The following is an 18780-nucleotide window of genomic DNA, read 5'->3' on the forward strand; positions in this document are numbered from 1 at the left end:
CTTTTGTTTTGCAGATTTTTCGGGATCCTGACCAATTAGAAGGATGTCGTCTTCGGCAAAGTTGTTTAGTGAGTTAAGGACTATCATTTTTCGAGCTAGTTGATTCAAAATTTTGTCACTAGGCGGCGCTAGTGAGCATGAAACTTTTGTTTGCAGATATCTCAGGAGCCTGACCACTTAGAAAGATGGTGTCTTCGGCAAAGTAGTTTGGTAGCTCAAGGGCTATCATTATTTGAGCCAAGAAATACGATATTTTGCCATCAGGCGGCGCTAGTGAGCATGAAATTTTTGTCTTACGGATACTGCAGGATCTTGACTTTTAGACAGGCACCTTTGGCAAAGTTGTTCAGAAGCTCAGGGACTATCATTATTTTGCAAAATCTCTAACTTTAAGGATTAAACAAAGAAAGAATTTGAGCTACTGAACAACTCTGCCGAAGACATCATCTTTTTAAGTGATCAGGCTCCTGAGATATTTGCGAAACAAATGTTTTATGCTCACTAGCGCCGCCTAGTGGCAACTTTTAGAATCAACTAGCGCAAACAATGATAGTCCTTGAGTTACCGAACAACTTTGCCGAAGACGCCATTTTTCTAAGTGGTCAGGATCATGAGATCTGGGAAACAAAAGCTTAATGCTCACTAGCGCCGCCTAGTGGCAAAATCCCGAATTTCTTGGCTATAATAATGATAGCTCATAAGCTACCGATCAATTTTGCCGAAGACGACATCTATCTAAGTGGTCAGACTCCTGAGATATTCGCAAAACCAAGGGTGTTGTACAAAGTACAACGCGCGACTACTCGCGTTACAAAAATTAGCGCGACGACCGAAAGGTTAAAACTACCATGGAAATTCAGACCAATGGACCTATGCACGAGTTCATTATTTGACGTTTTAGCGGTGCATTTTTAGTGAATTCGGCACCGCTCAAACGTCAAATTAGTGAACTCGTGCATTGGTCCATTTACTATGTTTACGGTACACCCCACTGCATAAGGCTATCCATGAGGACTTTCTGCGGTAGGACTGACAGCTAAAAGTGAGCATGCAACCGAATCGAAGAAGTAAACAAACCATGCAAGTGTGATCAGAGCTTTAAATTTTCCTTTGTAATCGAACGGTCACTCCCAAGGTTTGTTTAATGATACCTTGGTCACTCCGATCGCGAAACGTCAAAAACTCATGGTAAACAAAAAATAACCAGCTGATCGCAGCTGTCTTATGGATTGCCTTATTACCGGTACATATGACAGAAATAATTTACAACAATCTGATTCCAACTACAGGGGATTTTTTTTATTATCGTACAAATTGGGCCGAAGGGTCTCAGATTTTCATGAAACTTTTTCCACAGGCAGCACGCAAACAAATTTTGTTGTATAATCTACCGAATCCATGGTAGAATTAAGAACTACACCAACGATTTTCAACCGACTACAAAAATCTGTTAAGTTTACTATAATCTGGTGAAAATCACTGAGCAGTGCAGTAAATTTGACTATGTCCATAGTAGCATCCACTACAAAGCATTGTATTTCAATCCGTGACACCCACCGTACAACACAGTGTGGTCAAAAGTATGATGCTAAACTTCTCAAATCTAGAATGTTTCTAGTCAAAAATACTACAACTCTGGTTAAATCAACAGAAGAAATTTTCTTGTGTAGTGATGTTGACTATGTTCTGGTAGAGTTAACAGATTAATGTAGTCGGTTGAAAATCGTTGGTGCAGTTCTTAATTTTACCATGGATTCAGTAGTTTCTACAATAAAATTCATTTCAGTGAGGGCTTATCAGGATATAAGGCATAAATCAGGTGATGTCCAAAATAGATTATGGTTTTTGTTCAGTTGATATAATTTAGCCATCTGATGATACACACTGGAATGTTACATGCATGCATACTTGCAGGCGTTTTTCGTGGATCTGATGATATTTGCTTGCATTACATGAAATTATTGATTATCACTAATATACACATCCGATAAGCGAAAAAATGCATAAGTCACATGTAAACTTCTGAAATTTTATGATATGATCGTCTTTTTAAGAAACCATTGCTTGAGATAACGCCCCTGTCCAAATTATATTCACATGAGGGTGTCCAAAATGTATATTTGGTGTCCGAAATGTATAACAGACAGGTCGCCAAAAAACGCTATTTTGGAAGCTAATACTACAGTTTGTAAGCTTTTGCTCCCCATAAACTCAAAGTACAATGGGACATTAAGCATGTAAGTAACATTAGGTAATAAAATATTAGTATATAATGCAGTTAATCAATCGACGTTTCCAGACATATCCTTAGCCTGTCCAAAACACATAATTTACCCTAATCACCGATCCAGTTCCTAAAAACGAAAACGACATTAATTAAGTATTAATGCGTTGTTTAAGACAGAATTATACTCAAACTTACGAAGCAATTTAATTAGCGGCTTCCGTCGTGTGAAAACTTTAGCTCTCAAGCTGTTCAGACTGCAGTAAGTGATCTCCAAATTTTTCAAAAATAAACAAAAACAATCTGTCAGGCGGTATCCACAAATTACGTAACGCTCTAGGGGGAGGGGGGAGTAGGCTCAAGCGTTACGGCTCATACAAAAATTTGAAATTTTTCATACAAAAAGCGTTACGGAGGGGGGGGGATGGTCGAAAATTTCTAATTTTAGCGTTACGTAATAAATAAACGCTGCCTCATGAAACTAACACAGTTGCCAGTTTTTGCAGTGCAACCAGACAAATGTGACATATTAATTCGATCGCTCACTCTCGCGCAGTCGGAACATTTCTGCACAATTTCAAGTGAGCCGAGTTTCCCACCCCCTGGCACCTTCATAATTTTGTGCAAATGGGGCTCTGCATAATGTATGAGATTTTGACGTTTACTGGCCTTGTTGTTTACTAATTTCATGGTAGTGTGAAAGAGCGAGCATGATTTTTGTGCAGAGCCCCATTGTCGCCTAAAGCGAAGTATGCACTTCAACAGAAAAGTAATCGCCTATCTCGATGCGTGGGAAATTTCTTGCAAGAAATGCTCAAGAAAAGAATTTTTCTTTGATCTCAGTACACAGTTGAAAAGAGATGCCAATTCAAATGGAGCTAACTATAGGAAATTTCTTGACCATTTCTAGGGCAGAAATTTTTACTTTTCTTGAGCGAAACAGCATACTTAGCTTAAGGGCTTATTCATAAATTTCATAACGCTGAAGGGGGTGGGTGGGTGTCCTGAAACTGTTACAGCTCATACAAAATTTGAAGAATATCAATAGAAAAAGCGTTACGAGTGGGTGGGTGGGTATCAAAAATGGTCATTTTCAGCGTTATGACATTTGTGAATGAACCCTAATCGATTAGGTTCCATGCATTTCCTTCATATGCATTTCCTGCATATGTACAACGGGGATTCGCTGGTTGTAACACGACTGCCTTCCATCTAACGAATCCGACTCAATCATACAATGATTTTCAAGCTTCCAGTAGAACTTCGGCAGCTGCAGTTGAACTTGGTGGCTACCGCAGAACCGAAAATTCTGGACAAACATTTGAAAAGGGCCCAAGAGGTCTTGAGCCTTTTTTTAGAAACGTTGCTATTGAGCCCTTTTTAGCCCGCCCACGCAAACGAACACCACTATCAGAAAGATTGGTGTTAACTCGTCCTGTTGGTGGTATTGGTGAGCGTGATCGAGTTGAACTGGGCTCAACAGCGTCTTGCAAAACCAATGTTTACCAATGTCGATGTGCCCTTTTGAAATGTTTGTCCAGAATTTTCAAAAGAACCGCATTATTTGGGTTTTTGGGTGTGTGCACTTTGGTGTTCGATTATGGGTAAGTATTACTCATATTTGGGTAGACTGATCTTAGCGTTCCTGCATTCGAATTTCGAAGACTCAGATCGCCCAAATCTAGTGTCATAATTTTCGAACATACCGCAGAACCAACAGCCCTGCACCGAGCACTGTCATCGCGAAGAAAATAACCCGCTGGCTGGAGGAAGAAAACCTCTGTGTGCGACCATCTTTTTTGACATCCGCAACTATCGGACGAGAAAAAAGTTCCGACCGACCGCCCGTTTCCAATCGAATTTGTGATTTTCGACTCCAAATCATCCCACAGGTTAGTGACAGGAAGCAGGATCGTTTAAATTTGTGCAAATTTGGTGGTTAACAACGAACAAGCGGTGAAATAGCTAGTGGTAGAATATTCTTACATAACACTTGCGGTCTTCGGTCCAGCCATCAGCAGAATGCGTTAAGCTGTCAAGTGGGGAAAAAGGGATTGTGTAATAACCTGTGATTACGGTGAATCCGGATACTGATCTTCCGTGCATTTCGGTGTCTGTACTTCCAGGAGGCCGCAGAATGTTCAAGTCCGTTGTACCCGTTCTGGCCCAGGTGCCGACTGAGGTTTGCCTTGGCCAGCAGAACCGTGGAATGGCCACGCTAAAGGCCATCTCGATTCGTCTGAAGTCGGTCAAGAACATCCAGAAGATCACCCAGTCCATGAAGATGGTGTCCGCTGCCAAGTGAGTTTGGAACATTGGAATTTCCTTGGTTTGGTTTGGTGATTAAATGATCGATTGTTTCGGATTCCAGGTATGCCCGTGCGGAACGTGATCTGAAGCAGGCCAGACCGTACGGAGTCGGTGCTCAGCAGTTCTACGAGAAGGCGGAAGTGGCCGCCAAGGAGGAGGAACCGAAGAAGCTCTACATCGCCATCACCTCCGACAGAGGTAACGTTTTGTATATATTGTAAACTTACAGGGCTGGTAGCAGGTCACTTTTAGGAGACACTATTAGTCTCTCACAGGTTCTTCAAGAATTTTTTCACAGATTTATCGAGGAAATCTGCCCAAAATCCCCCTAGAGATTCCTTCATCAGTTTTCTAAGGATGTCTAGGATTTGTATAGATATTCTTCCAGCAACTTTTCGAAGGAAGCTTTGAGATTTTTTTCCAGAATCTATCCCAGGATTTCATCTAAAGATTTTTCCACTGAAGGCTGGTTTGCTACTGACAAGAAAAGGAATCGCCTATCTCGATGCGTGGAAAATTTCTCCCAAGAAATGGTCAAGAAAATCACTTTTTCTTATCGCAGTACGCAGTTGAGAAGAAATGACACTTCAATGGGGGCTGAGCGAAACAGCATACTTAGCTTAATTCTTCAAGAAAGTTGACTAGCATTTTATTCAGGGATTGCTCCTATGGTTCTTCCAAGCCTCAAGTTCAATCTCCATTGATTCGTCTGATTATTTCTAAACAATAACCTTCAGGGATTCAATCCGATGTTTTCTCAGTGAATTGGGTTGTTAATAATGAAAAAAAAAGTTTTTTTTTTGAGGTTGCTGGAAAGGTTCATTTTCTAAGTAGGATCCTGTTCCGCATCATTATTGGAATCCTAACATAATTTTGTTTACACTCAACATTGTAACTATTTGCTTCCTGATCGAATTTTGGAATCCACAGATTTACCTAATCGGAATCGCAAGTTAATTCTAGTAGAAATCAGAACTCTCACAGTATTCACATCTAGAAATTATCACAATATTTCAGCCGGATTCATGTCGAAATACTTATAGGATACGGAACAGCTTTTATTATATTATAAGTTCATGATTTGGCTTAGAATCTTCTCATGGCACTGTTAGAAAACGTCCTCTTCCAAAAATTTGCATTGATTCTGCTCTCATTTTTTTTTTTCAATTCCTGTAAATATTTTGCCCAGAATCAATTCTGAGGATTTCACCGGATGTAGCTCAGAATACTTTTCGATCTTTTTTGAATATCATTCAGTCTAGAATCTTACAAAGATTAAATTCAAAATAGTATGAATTTCAGGCTTCAATATTTGTAAAATTGATTTGCAAAGTCTACTAAATTCTAATTAGAATTGCTTTAAAATTCTGCTTTGAAAATATCACGTGATTTAGATCTAAATTCATACTTATACTTATTTTATTGTTAGAATATATGGATTTTTGAGCAAACACATCATAGGATTAACTAATGTCGTTTTCGATTATTCCCGACGGTGCACCGCGCGAGTGTAACAATTGACACCGGAAAATAGAACGGTTTCGGTGCAATATTTTGACAGCCTACGATGGTGTTAGTGAAGGCGTCAATCAAAACAAAATGTCATTCTTCAACCAGATAAAACAGCTGTTTCTGTTATTCATGATTTGCTGTAAGGGATTCGAAAACATTAAATTTGTTTGTGTTTTTTTTATATTTCGTTAACGATGTTTACAACACTGGCTGAACACATTACTATGCCGTGGACGTGGATGGAAATAAAAGTTTTGTATACAAAATTTTTTTTTCCTTGAAATAATACCATGACATGTTTTGTATTCCAATAAAATATATTTAAAATTCATAAATTTAACATTTCAACACTGTAAGGGCTTATCTGACTTCATCAATCCTTTCTTTTACCAAAAACTTCACCAAAAATCATATTTCCGCAATTTTTCAAGTACAGATGCAAAATACTGTGATCTTTCATCGTACAACACCAAAGTGTTTCGAGAAGTGAATTATCTAATTGTAACAACGTAAAGCAAGCATCGATGAAATGAAATCGATCATTGGATCAAACCCGTAAAAAATATCAATGTCGATTTGTCGTCGGTTTTAGCAAAAATATAACACTAAAGATTTTGTAATCCTAGTTCAAAATGTGGGAACATACAGCTTGAGTCGTTGATGACTCAGGCACCCGTGTTTTTAAAGTCAAATTTTCATAAACTTGTTCATAAAATGTTTTGTAAAGTAGTATCTACTGTTGTACATGTAATCTAGATATCTGAAAGAAGAGTTCATTTTTCTGACATAAGCCGAAAAGTTCCCCTTCGTATCGTTGAAACACTCGTATGTCAAAGTATCTTCAACTATACTTTTATAAATAATATTTATATCTTGTAGTTTTGTTCATTAAAAACATTTCTCCTTTAACTGACTAAAAAGATTCAAATCTGAAATAAATCCATTCTATCTACGCAGATATGAGCAAATCTTGCTTCTTCTTAACCGAAAACAACAAAACCTACCTAAACGACCAAAACAAGAACGCCACACGCCACTGACAGCTAAGAATCATACATATGTATTGGTAAAAAGAGTGCATTACCTGCTACACCCAGTTCGATCAGGGTGTAGGATTTTCTGCACCGGTGGCGATCGAGTGTAAAAACGGTGTGCTACCTGCGGAATAAAAGAACGGTTTGGGTGCAAGTTTTGCTGCACCGGTGGGAAAACGGTGCAAGCGGTGCAAATAAAGAAAAACGACATAAAATCTATACCTTTTCATTGAAAATTTTATTTATTTATTTCAAAAGAAAAATTTGTACCTTTTTTTATTTTTAACACTAATTTTCAAAAGTTTGCAAATTGTATTCTGCATTGAATCCAAACATGTCTGACCACTTTAAATTAGCTTATTTGGAGTAGTAGTACCGTAAAGTGCCGTAATTCAGCGCACCCAAGACCCTAATTCTGCGCATTTTGAAATATTTCTAATAATTAATAATCAAACAAATATTTCTCGAGGAATTTTTGGACGATTTTCTGATATATTCCTGAAAAATCTCTGGAAGAATTCCTAAACCGATTTTAGTTAAAATCTGTGGAGGAATACCTTTAAAACCAACGGTAGGGTTGTTCATTAATTCTTGCAGAAATTCCATCTTATTTACTCGAGGGGTTATTTCATGAATTTATACCAGATCTTAATTATTACTTTTAAAATGCCGATCGGAGTATGAGGCATATTCGGGATTTGAAACTTGGTATTTTTTAATTCGGAAAAACTGATCTTAAAAGCCATTTTCACTGGTTAAGTGACTTTTCCAGGAAAAACGTCTAAGATTTTTTCTTGGAATTTATTCAGCATTTTATCCACGAGTTACTCGCGTAGTTCTTCCGAACAATATTACCCGATTACTCAATTGATTTTTTTTTTCAATCTTCGGCTTCTAAAGTCATGCTCATATTATCATAAGCGAATCTTGAATACTTGGTCGATCATCAGCCAAGAATGCAGATTTTTATAAACGCTTTTCAAAATTACAAATGTTTAACCTTTTTCTGATTTTCTACTATTTTTTTCAGGGTGGCCACCAAATATTCATTTTGAAATTCCCGCTTTTTTCCCGTTTTTCCCGGTACCAATTTCAATATTTTCCCGGTTTTTTTTATCAAGGATTTAATGAGGTTTTTACGACCAATCGGAAAAATAATATTATTCGTAGAAGATTGGCCTGTTTTTGGATTCTATACAATTAGTATAGAATGAAAAATTAATGAAAAAACTTAACAATCTATTTTCTCAAAACTAGGTTTCTGTCACTTTAGCTCAATTGTGCTATTCTATTCTTGGCACTTTGAGTTCACTTTGACAGGGATTTGTTTTAAAAGCTACCAAGCCCATGTTTACCAACAACTAGTTGTCCCGGCAAACGTGGTATTGTCCAGTAGGCCGTACAGCAGGCGTTAAAAAAAACCCTTAATAAAAACCCTAAATTTGTGTCAGATTTATATTATTCGTTTTCTCAACTTTCTCGGAGGATTTTGAGATATTATTCCACACAAACACGTCGGAGCCCTCGAGGAAAACAAAAGTGAAAGAATTGTTCAAATCGATCGTCTTGTTCTTAATCCAACTCGTGACGTAAAAACACTATTCCATTTTAATTTATATAGATATGCCCCTTTTGTGCACTTTACTACAATATTTAAAAGTGTTTCAATTCATAATCTTTTATTTTATTTATTTTTTTTATCTTCATAGATATGAAGAGTTTACTAAAGCAAATAAGTTCAAGGTAAGAATGAAATAAAGCAAAAAAAGCCAACGGTGTTGAATCATGTATCTCACCTTTCTTATACAACTTTTGGTCAATAAGATAACGAATGACACATTAGAAGCTCTTATGAATGATTTTCAAGAACAAGTTTTCAAGAACATTTGGATTTATTGATTTATTTAAAGCAACTAAAGAAAATGAGTGCTTGAACGGTCTGCAAGAAGTTTTGAAACTCTGATTCAAAACTTCGAGTCAGATAAGTTAGAGAAAAATCAAGTCAATAGTAAGAGGAAAAACATCATAAAATATTTCGAAACATTGCTAACCAATGAGTGAAGTGAAACAGTACTAAGAAGTGTTACAGGGTGGCCACCAAATTTCGATATTGAAATTCCCGCTTTTTTCCCGGTTTTCCCGGTATATTTTACATAATTTTCCCGGTTTTTAATCCATTCTTTCCAACGACTTTAGTAGATTTTTTCTATATCAAAAATCGTTTCTTTGAAAAGCACTGTAACATCGGTTCAATTTTTTAGTTGTTTTCCCATAGTAATTTGATTGTTTATCTTCACTATTGGAGCAATGAGTTGACTATTAGATTGTTCTAATCTATTTAGAATCTTATTCTGAAAACTATGGCATAGTATAGTATTCATCTGAATCGATTTATCTCGCGTTCGTCGAAAATCAATGGAGCTGGAGCTATCTATTATGGGAAAGAGATGGTTACTTGTGCTAATAAAACAGATCCTACTCTTGACATGGCAGGGGTTTAATTTGAATGCTATTTGAATCATATTTACCAACAATTTACCAACCAAGTTTGGCTTCAAAAAACTTCAAATCTTCAAGTTCAGATTTTAAGATCTAGAGAACCTGACAACCGTTCACGTTGAAAATTTAATGGATTGGTTGCATACTGGTGATGATAAAACGATCGAAATTTCAGCTCAGAGCTCTGTTTGATTCTCTGCTCTTGAAATGTAGAGATTTCGCTTTTATTTATAATTATCTTAAGTGAATCCTAATGCTGAATTTCAGATAATTTGGCCGACAAAAGCCCCAGGTGCCTAAGGAAATCATTAAGATGCCCAAGTAGTTCTTTACCGTAATTAAATTTATTTCAATTCTTTATCTTTTGATTTTTTTCGTAAAAATAAAAAGTTTTCGAAAGCAAATGAGTTTAAGATATGGATGAAATAAGGCCACACATTTAGAAGCACTTACTAAGGGCTCACTCACAATTTTAATAACAACATCATCATATCATTTTTGACATCCACTCACCCTCTCGTAATGCTTTCTGTATAGATATTCTACACATTTTATATGAGCTCTAACAGCTTGACCATTATTAAAATCTTAAATGAGCCCTTATTCAAAACTTTGTCGCTTAGATAACTATAGACATATTAAAAGTTTTTATAAATAAAGGTTTGTTTTCAAGATTAGTTGTGGTATTCAGCAATTACAGAAGAGTGCTAAACCAATCTGCAATAAGTAATTATATTTTGATTCAAAACGTCGAGCAAATTAGAGAAAAGTGCAAAACATATTAGCCCTGACAGTGGAAGAACAAAAATTAAAAAAAAAAATCGAAACATTGCTATGAACTGAATGAAACATTTTTAAGAAATATGATAATAACATTAAATCATTAATGTTTGAATGATATTTGTTAAACTTGCGGATGCCTCATGGCAATATCATTAACCCTCTAATACCCAACCCCGCCTTTAGACGGGGTACACTTTGGAATTTTGTGTATTTTTTCGAAGCTCGGAAATCAAAATGATGTTATTTTCGGCTTATACCTTAACTCATAACAAGCATATAAGAAAAGTTTTTTAAGACTTTTGAAACTTTTTTGTATTTTTAGAAATTGTTTGAAAAATTGCATTCTTATATAACCTACAAATGCCTGGGCTTCATTTAACGTGTAATATAAAAAATCGTACCTTTTATATTTTTCTACGATTAACCTATCACAAAAGAAGAGCCTGGTGGTATTAAAATCATTTCAAACCTGTTTTTCCGTTAGTTACACGGAAAACAAAATACGCTCCGAAAAAAAAATAAAAATTTAATATTTTTAAAAATACCGTAACAATTTAATTTTTTATTGTTCCAAAAATCCACAACTAGAAAAGGCTTCAAGAAAAAATGAAAAAAGCTAGGGATGTTCAAAAATAAAAATAATAAAAATCAAAAACCAAAATTGAAAAATTTGCAATAAAAATAAATAAATGCCCAAAACGTGTTTAGAACGATTTTAGATAACGAAAAATAATACTTAAATCGAAAATAAAAATTTGGGTATTAAAGGGTTAAACATAACTACTTTCTATAACTTATTTTGGAGGTTGGTTGTTTGAAGATTGGAGCTTGAAGATGTTCGTTCAAAACCATTTTCCCGGTGATCTTCTCAAATTCCCGGTTTTTCCCGTCTTTTTCCCGGTGGATTCAAATTCCCGTCTTTTTCCCGCTTTTCCCGGTTCGGTGGCCACCCTGAGTATAGTGTAGCAAAGTAGATCATTTCTACAAGAAATTGAAAGGCAATATCATCAACCGTAACAACTTTCTACGACTAATTTTGGTGATTTTGTTGATTTAGAGCTTAAAGATCTTCATTCGAAATTATTTTCTCGGTGATCATCTCAAATTCCCGGTTTTTCCCGTCTTGTTCCCGATGGATTCAAATTCCCGTCTTTTTCCCGCTTTTCCCGTTTTTCCCGATTCGGTGGCCACCCTGTTTTTTATAGGCCTTTTCATGTGACAGATCCGTCTATGCATTTGTTTACATCGGTGGAGGACCGGTGCTAACACGGGCCTGTCATTTTCATAGAAGAACTGTCGAAGTGCTTCCCGATCAGCTTATTTGAGACGTCATGTGAATAGGCCTATACATACATAGTAGGCCTATTCATTTTTTCAAAAATGTCTGGAAACTCCCCAGTCAACCAATACTTTGATTTTTCATTGCGAAATGAACTTCTGCCCAAAATTTCACTCAATTTAGAGTACATTTAGGTGTGCTTCAAATAAATTATGTGTTTTTGGGCTACAGTTAACTCTCCCTTACTTGAGATTTTGAGATTTTTGAGATTTCTTACGCGCCATACAAATTATTTTTAATTTTCATACAAAAAATCTTACTATGGGGGGAGGAGGGGTCTAAAAATCGCCAAAATTGTCTTACGTAATTAATGGATCGCCCCATAGGTAATCGATGAACACAATCCTAAAAAAAATGTTTGTTCAATAATCAAAACCAAAAATCAAAGTGCTTAAACAAACATTGTTACTAAAAACTAGTTATTTTTTCGAAATCAGTTTGAAAAAAAATGTAGTTCTTTTTCAATATTAAATTGGTTGTTCATCAATAGTTTTACTATTAAAAAATAATTAACCTTTGGATTAATCTGATGAGTAATGAATGATAGTAACCAGGCTTTGCAGAATTCGCTCTCATTTGAGTATGAAGCACGATCAAAGCAAGCGAAGAAAAACATCCCATCTGTTGCGGTCCACGATCGTCATTGTATCGCAAGGTGTAACAAGTCTGATAAATGGAAGCAGCGAGCGAGAGCCCCAAAGAGAGAGCGATGATAAAACCCATTTTACTCGCTTGTTTACCGTTGGGGGGTTCTTTACTGGCACGATAAACAATCCACGAACTTCCAATAGCAATAGTGTCCCTCAGGATTGGAGCTTGTTTAGAAGGTTTCTATCTCCACGATCTGATAAAAGTTGTAGCAGTATACGATAAACAGTCTCTCATAATGTGCAGCATGTTATGATAATTACAGAGAGCGATACGTGAGCGATTCTCTCAATTTTCTGAGGATTCAATCCCTGATAGTAACTATTGCATGGTATTCATTGTCGTGACGCTTAGCGAATTTTCCGCAATCCGCTGATTTGGTTTGTCTCAAGTTCGTCAAAAATCAATGAGCTCTGGAGCTGCCATGGGAAAGAGATGATTCCTGTAGCTAGGACACAATCTCAAAATCGATCAAAATAATTTTGCAACGCTGATAAATTTTAATTTAAAAAGTTTAAAATAAAATATTGATTTGTGGTGTCAATGATATGAAGATTTCATTTTAGATCGTGAATTATTGGTAATGCGAAATGCCTTCATCAATGTGTTCTCCCTTCCAGGTCTGTGCGGAGCTGTCCACACCGGTGTGGCTCGTTACATCCGTGGCGATTTGGCTGCCGATCCCAATATCAAGGTCATCTGCGTTGGCGACAAGTCGCGTGCCATCCTGCAGCGTCTGTATGGCAAGAACATCGAAATGGTGTGCAATGAGGTTGGCCGTCTGCCACCAACCTTCCTGGATGCTGCCAAGCTGACCAACGCCATCCTGAACCTGGGATATGAGTACACCGATGGCAAGATCATCTACAACAAGTTCAAGTCGGTCGTGTCGTACGCCGTTGCCGACATGCCCATCTTCAGCTTGAAGTCCGTGGAGTCTGCTGAAAAACTGCCGGTCTACGATTCTCTCGATTCCGATGTCATCCAGAACTATCTGGAGTTCTCGATGGCCTCGCTGCTGTTCTTCGCCATGAAGGAAGGCGCTTGCTCGGAGCAGTCTTCCCGTATGACTGCTATGGACAACGCCTCCAAGAACGCCGGTGAGATGATTGACAAGCTGACCCTGACCTTCAACAGAACCAGACAGGCTGTCATCACTCGTGAGCTGATTGAAATTATCTCTGGTGCTTCAGCCCTGGAGAGCAAGGATTAAGCAGGTGCGCTTCTGTGAATGCGATCGAACGAAGAACAACACTGGTCCTGCCGTATCCATTCACCACTCATTTCCAACACTAAACGACAGCAGAGCGGCCATTGGAAAGCGGGAAATTGTATTTCGATACCATTAAGCTGTGAAAACCTACAGTGAATCAACATCTTCGTGATTGGGTAAAATAGTACACGGAATATTCGATAAAATATGTTATATGAAGAACCTATACCTCTTGACTATGTAAAAACGAAAAAGAAGTCCCTTCACTAAGGAAGCCACGGACCTGATAATTTGTGTCAATAGTTGCTACTCCGTGATTGACCGGAGCTGGTAAGAATTGCACATTGATCCAAATGAATAAGGGATGGGACTTTCCGCTTACTTGGGTTAATTCTACGACTGGCGTGAGGTGACAATTGTCGGTGTCGTATAACGAGGTGACAATAGGATAACGACTGTTTATTTTGTTCATAACCACTAACAGTTGGCGCCAGCGGCAAAAATTGCAGACAACAACCTTTCGAACATTCAGTTTCTCTTACCGGCCGCCGAGCGGCGACACTGATGTTTGTATTCCTCTCACTGATCGCGCTACGCTGGATTCTCAAATTTCTCAAACTTTCAACACAAGCGCATGGAAGAATGGTAGTCGGAGAGCTGTCAAAACGTATGGAAAATAATGAAAATCGTAAATTGCTCGCAATTAGGAAACTGAATCAAAAAAGTAGTGATTAGAAATCAAGTGTAAAGTGAAAACATAACTTTTTGTGTTTAGTTCATCTTCCGAGGTGCTTTCTTTGCTTCAGGATTTCGTTTTTACTACCATTGAAAAAGAGCCATCTATTGCCTTTTCAGTTTTGAATATCGCCCTATTCTCGACTCGAATGAAGTGACTCGCTGTGCAATTCAAATGGAGAGTCCCTTCACTCGAGTCGAGAATTGTCACCTCGTTATACGACACCGACAATTGTCACCTCACGCCAGTCGTAGAATAAACCCACTCTCTGTTACATCCTGGAGGTTGGGGTGGCCGAGACACATACTCGTGTATTGAGACTCACAGGTGTAGACAAATAACAGATTAAAAGTAGACTTTATTTACAATGAAAACTACATTACAAAGACGCGACACGTAGACGGTAAGGCGGTTACGAGACTTGTATCTATTATCTGCTTTTGTGCATCTATCGTTGGCAGGGTGAAGAGAGAATGTGAGCATGCCCAGTGGTTCTCAACTCTCTCGAATTGCACATTTGAGCAGCTCTCATATCATTGATCAAATCCTTACAGTCAATTGTGATGATGAAGTAATGTTAGTGTGTGTAATGATTGTTGCTTCTTCTTCTTCTTCTCTGGATTACGTCCTCACTGGGTCAGAGCCTGCTTCTCAGCTTCTATTGTTTCTGGTCGGGATGAACCACTGCGACCAGTTTTCTTTGATCTTTTGTGGTATATGGATCATTCAAATATTACGTAACGCAAAAGGGGGATTTTCCATAATGTTACGTTCCATACAAAAGCTGTTATGTGGGGGAGGGAGGGTCTGAAACTGGCAAAATTTGCTTTACGTAATATTTGAATGATCCCATACCCGTGTCCTTTGTTTAGTGCATGTCGTTCTACTCCATTACTATTGAGAAATAATAAAGTAGTCGTTTTTTGCACAATTATCATTCTTTACCATTTTGCATAGAGCCTCTTAAGAAAAAGATACCGCTATTTATACCTTTTGGGAAAAAAAAAGTGTGGCACCATTAAACTCTCAAAAGCGAGCCCCTCATTCAGGTTCGGCCACTAAGCTGGTTGAAGGACACTGATTTTGACCATGCATCGGTACTCTAGCGTATCAAATTATTTGGGTTTATTCTACGACTGGCGTGAGGTGAGAATAGGGCGATATTCAAAACTGAAAAGGCAATAGATGGCTCTTTTTCAGTGGTAGTAAAAACGAAATCCTGAAGCAAAGAAAGCATCACGGAAGATGAACTAAACACAAGAAGTTATGTATTCACTTTACACTTGATTTCTAATCACTACTTTTTTGATCCAGTTTCCTAATTGCAAGTAATTTACGTTTTTCATTATTTTCCATACGTTTTGACAGTTCTCCGACTACCATTCTTCCATGCGCTTGTATTGAAAGTTTGAGAAATTTGAGAATCCAGCGTAGCGTGATCAGTGGGAAGAATACAAACAACAGTGTCGTCGCTTGGCGGCCGGAGAAAGAAACTGAATGTTCGAAAGGTTGTTGCCTGTACTTTTTGCCGCTGGCGCCAACTGTTAGCGTTTAAGAACAAAATAAACAGTCGTTACCCTATTGTCGGTCTCGTATAGCGAGGTGACAATTCTCGACTCGAGTGAAGTGACTCGCCGTGTAAATCAAACGGAGAGTCACTTCACTCGAGTCAACGATTGTCACCTCGCTATACAAGACCGACAATTCTCTCCTCACGCCACTCGTAGAATTAACCCAATTGCTTCTACTTATAAGGTTCAAAGTCGTTTTTTGTAACTGTGAACAGGTTTCATCGCATTAGACATTTAGATTCCTTGAAAAAGAAGCTTATTTTAGAATGTAGGAGGTCTTCACTGATTCGGAATCGTTCACTTCCTAGATATCCAAAGATAAGCACTTGAACTCGGAAAGAACTTGTCTTATGAATTGAAACCTCAGACGCTGATTGAGTCATCTCTGGACAAACATTTGAAAAGGGTCCAAGAGGTCTTGAGCTTTTTTTTTTTAAAAACGTTGCTGTTGAGCCCTTTTTAACGTAAACTAATAAATTAATGTTCTTTGTCTCGATCTCTTCCTATCTCGATGGTCCCTTCGATATCGAGATGTGGAGAGGCGACTGTAGTTCTTCCTGATAGTGGTATTGGTGAGCGTGATCGAGTTGAATTGGGCTGAACAGCGTCGTGCAAAGCCAATGTTTACCAATGTCGATGTGCCTTTTTGAAATGTTGGTCCAGATTTTTCTACCTCGACCTCCTCATCATCTAGGACAAATAGGTGGGTCTTAGTGACTTGTTAGGGGGAGATCCCCCAGTGCCGGACAGCACCCAATACCGGACAAAGTTGAAACATTGAGAAATCATGGTCCAATCAAGATGGTGTATTAGTAGAAAAGAAAGCTATTATGTAGACTAATGTTTGCGTAGAATAACACATCCTTGAAATATGCATCCCTTTTTAAAAAAGTAGAAAAGTTTGAAAATCTTTAAAAAAATGACGTATCTTCTTAATTTGGAGCCTATTTAGTAATTATTTTGAATATGAAAAAATACTTTGGATCCCGCAAGCATGATCGAACATAATCCTAATTTGATAGTATGAATGTATTTTGTACCATAATTGAAGTAAATATGGACAAATTACATATTTGGTTAAGCACCTCCTGTCCCTCAGTTTCGGACAGCTTGATTTGTTATATGATATCGTTGTAATTATTGCATCAGTGTCTCAAAATACTTTCATTTTTCATGGGTTCCGTCGACCATGGTATCAAACATGCAATAAAATTAAGAAGAATGAACATTCAGAGCAACATCGTAAAATGTACTATTTTTCATCATATGTAGAAGAGGTTTTTGATAGGCATCTTGCAAACTAAGAAAAACTCAAATTATTTTTGTAAATGTTGCAATTGCATTGAATATAAACTATTATAAACTATTTCTATAGTGTACACATTCAATGATGTTCGAATTTACAGAATTCAAGGCATTTCCAGATCGTATCCGGTATTGGGTGCCACCTTTCAAGATCGATCAATTTGGTACTAAAATACATCATCAAAACACAATGTCAAAATTCATATTTATATTTTCAAATTTATTTTTGTACACTATGAAAATGATAATATTTATCATAAATGGGTAACACGAGCCCATAAAATCAATATTTTTCTTTATGAATTTAGTGGCTTAAGTGTCCGGTACTGGGGGATCTCCCCCTACTCTTTTATACTCTTCCGACCATAACTTATCAGTATTAACAAGAACAGATACAACAAGAGTACAATATGGTAGATCTTACCTCGTAACGCACCTCGAAAAGGTGATCTACCCGCGTTACTGGCATGCTTCTCAGCTTAGTGTTCAATGATTGGTTCCACAGTTTCCAACTGAGAGCTTTCTTTGCCAAAGTTGCCATTTTCGCAATCGTATATCTAAAAAATTGCCATTACAAAAAGATCCTGCACCATGGCTTTGCTTTGTAGCCGCGCACTCTACCCACTCGGCCCTGTTGCTTATACGAACTTAAAAACCTGGACGCATCTAAGAGAGCAGGACGAGATGGCATTGCACCCGTGTTCTTCAAGAATCTTTCTGAAGAGCTTACCCTTCCCTTAGAACGTCTTTTCAACATGTCTCTGATTAATGGTAAATTCCCAGAAGCTTGGAAATCCTCGTATTTGATGCATGTTTCAAAATCAGGCACGAAATCTGACATACCGTGAAACGGGATGAATAGAAAAAGTGGGGCGAATAGAAACAAAGCGACCTACAGTTAGCAATATTTCTATTTTGTAATAATAAACTTTAAAAACCAACTAAATTTTCAAACATTTTCATAAATCTTTGTACGATATATATATATATTTTTTTTTTAACAGTAATTGGGGTCTCAACAAAGAAAGACGCGACCTCATATTTGAGACTAATAAAATTGGTTTTTATCCATACGACTTAAGTTGAACACATTCAAACATGTCGGAAAGTGTTTCTATTCGCCCCATTTTACGGTACGGAACTATCGCGGAATTGTCATTATCTCTTGTATCCCCAAACTCTTCGAATCTTTCGTGATCGACAAAATTTTCCAGCAAGTCAAATTACTAACACACAGCATGACTTTTTTAAAAGCCGCTCGACAACCTCCAATATGCTAGAATTTGTATCGTGCATTCTCAACGCAATGGACAAGGGCAAGCATGTAGAAGCTCTCTACACTGACTTCAGTAAGGCATTTGACCGAGTCGACATACCATTATTAATCTTCAAACTGCAAAAAATAGGAATGGCGCCAGGACTCTTGAATTCGATTCAGTCATATCTATCACATCGGGAACAAATAGTGCGCATTCAAAATAAATTATCAGCACTCATTTTTGTAACCTCTGGAGTACCCCAAGGTTCTCATTTAGGCCTACTTATTTTTATTTTGTGTGTAAACGACATTTCCTTTATTGTAATTGCTCGATCCACACCCTGGCAG

At 37.5% G+C, this 18780-nt stretch overlaps 1 protein-coding gene across 1 annotated transcript; it reads left to right on the forward strand.

Annotated features, from left to right (window-relative positions):
- The first annotated feature begins 3954 nt into the window (after window positions 1–3954).
- LOC5571150 (ATP synthase subunit gamma, mitochondrial) lies at window positions 3955–13770 on the forward strand. The gene is made up of 4 exons (XM_001653416.2): window positions 3955–4116; window positions 4351–4525; window positions 4596–4732; window positions 12970–13770. Exons 2-4 carry the CDS (start codon window positions 4362–4364, stop codon window positions 13560–13562), a joined length of 894 nt encoding a protein of 297 aa, XP_001653466.1. The 5' UTR covers window positions 3955–4116; window positions 4351–4361; the 3' UTR covers window positions 13563–13770.
- Window positions 13771–18780: the final 5010 nt, after the last annotated feature.

The sequence above is a fragment of the Aedes aegypti genome, chromosome 2 (assembly GCF_002204515.2).
Source record: "Aedes aegypti strain LVP_AGWG chromosome 2, AaegL5.0 Primary Assembly, whole genome shotgun sequence".
NCBI lineage: Eukaryota > Metazoa > Arthropoda > Insecta > Diptera > Culicidae > Aedes > Aedes aegypti.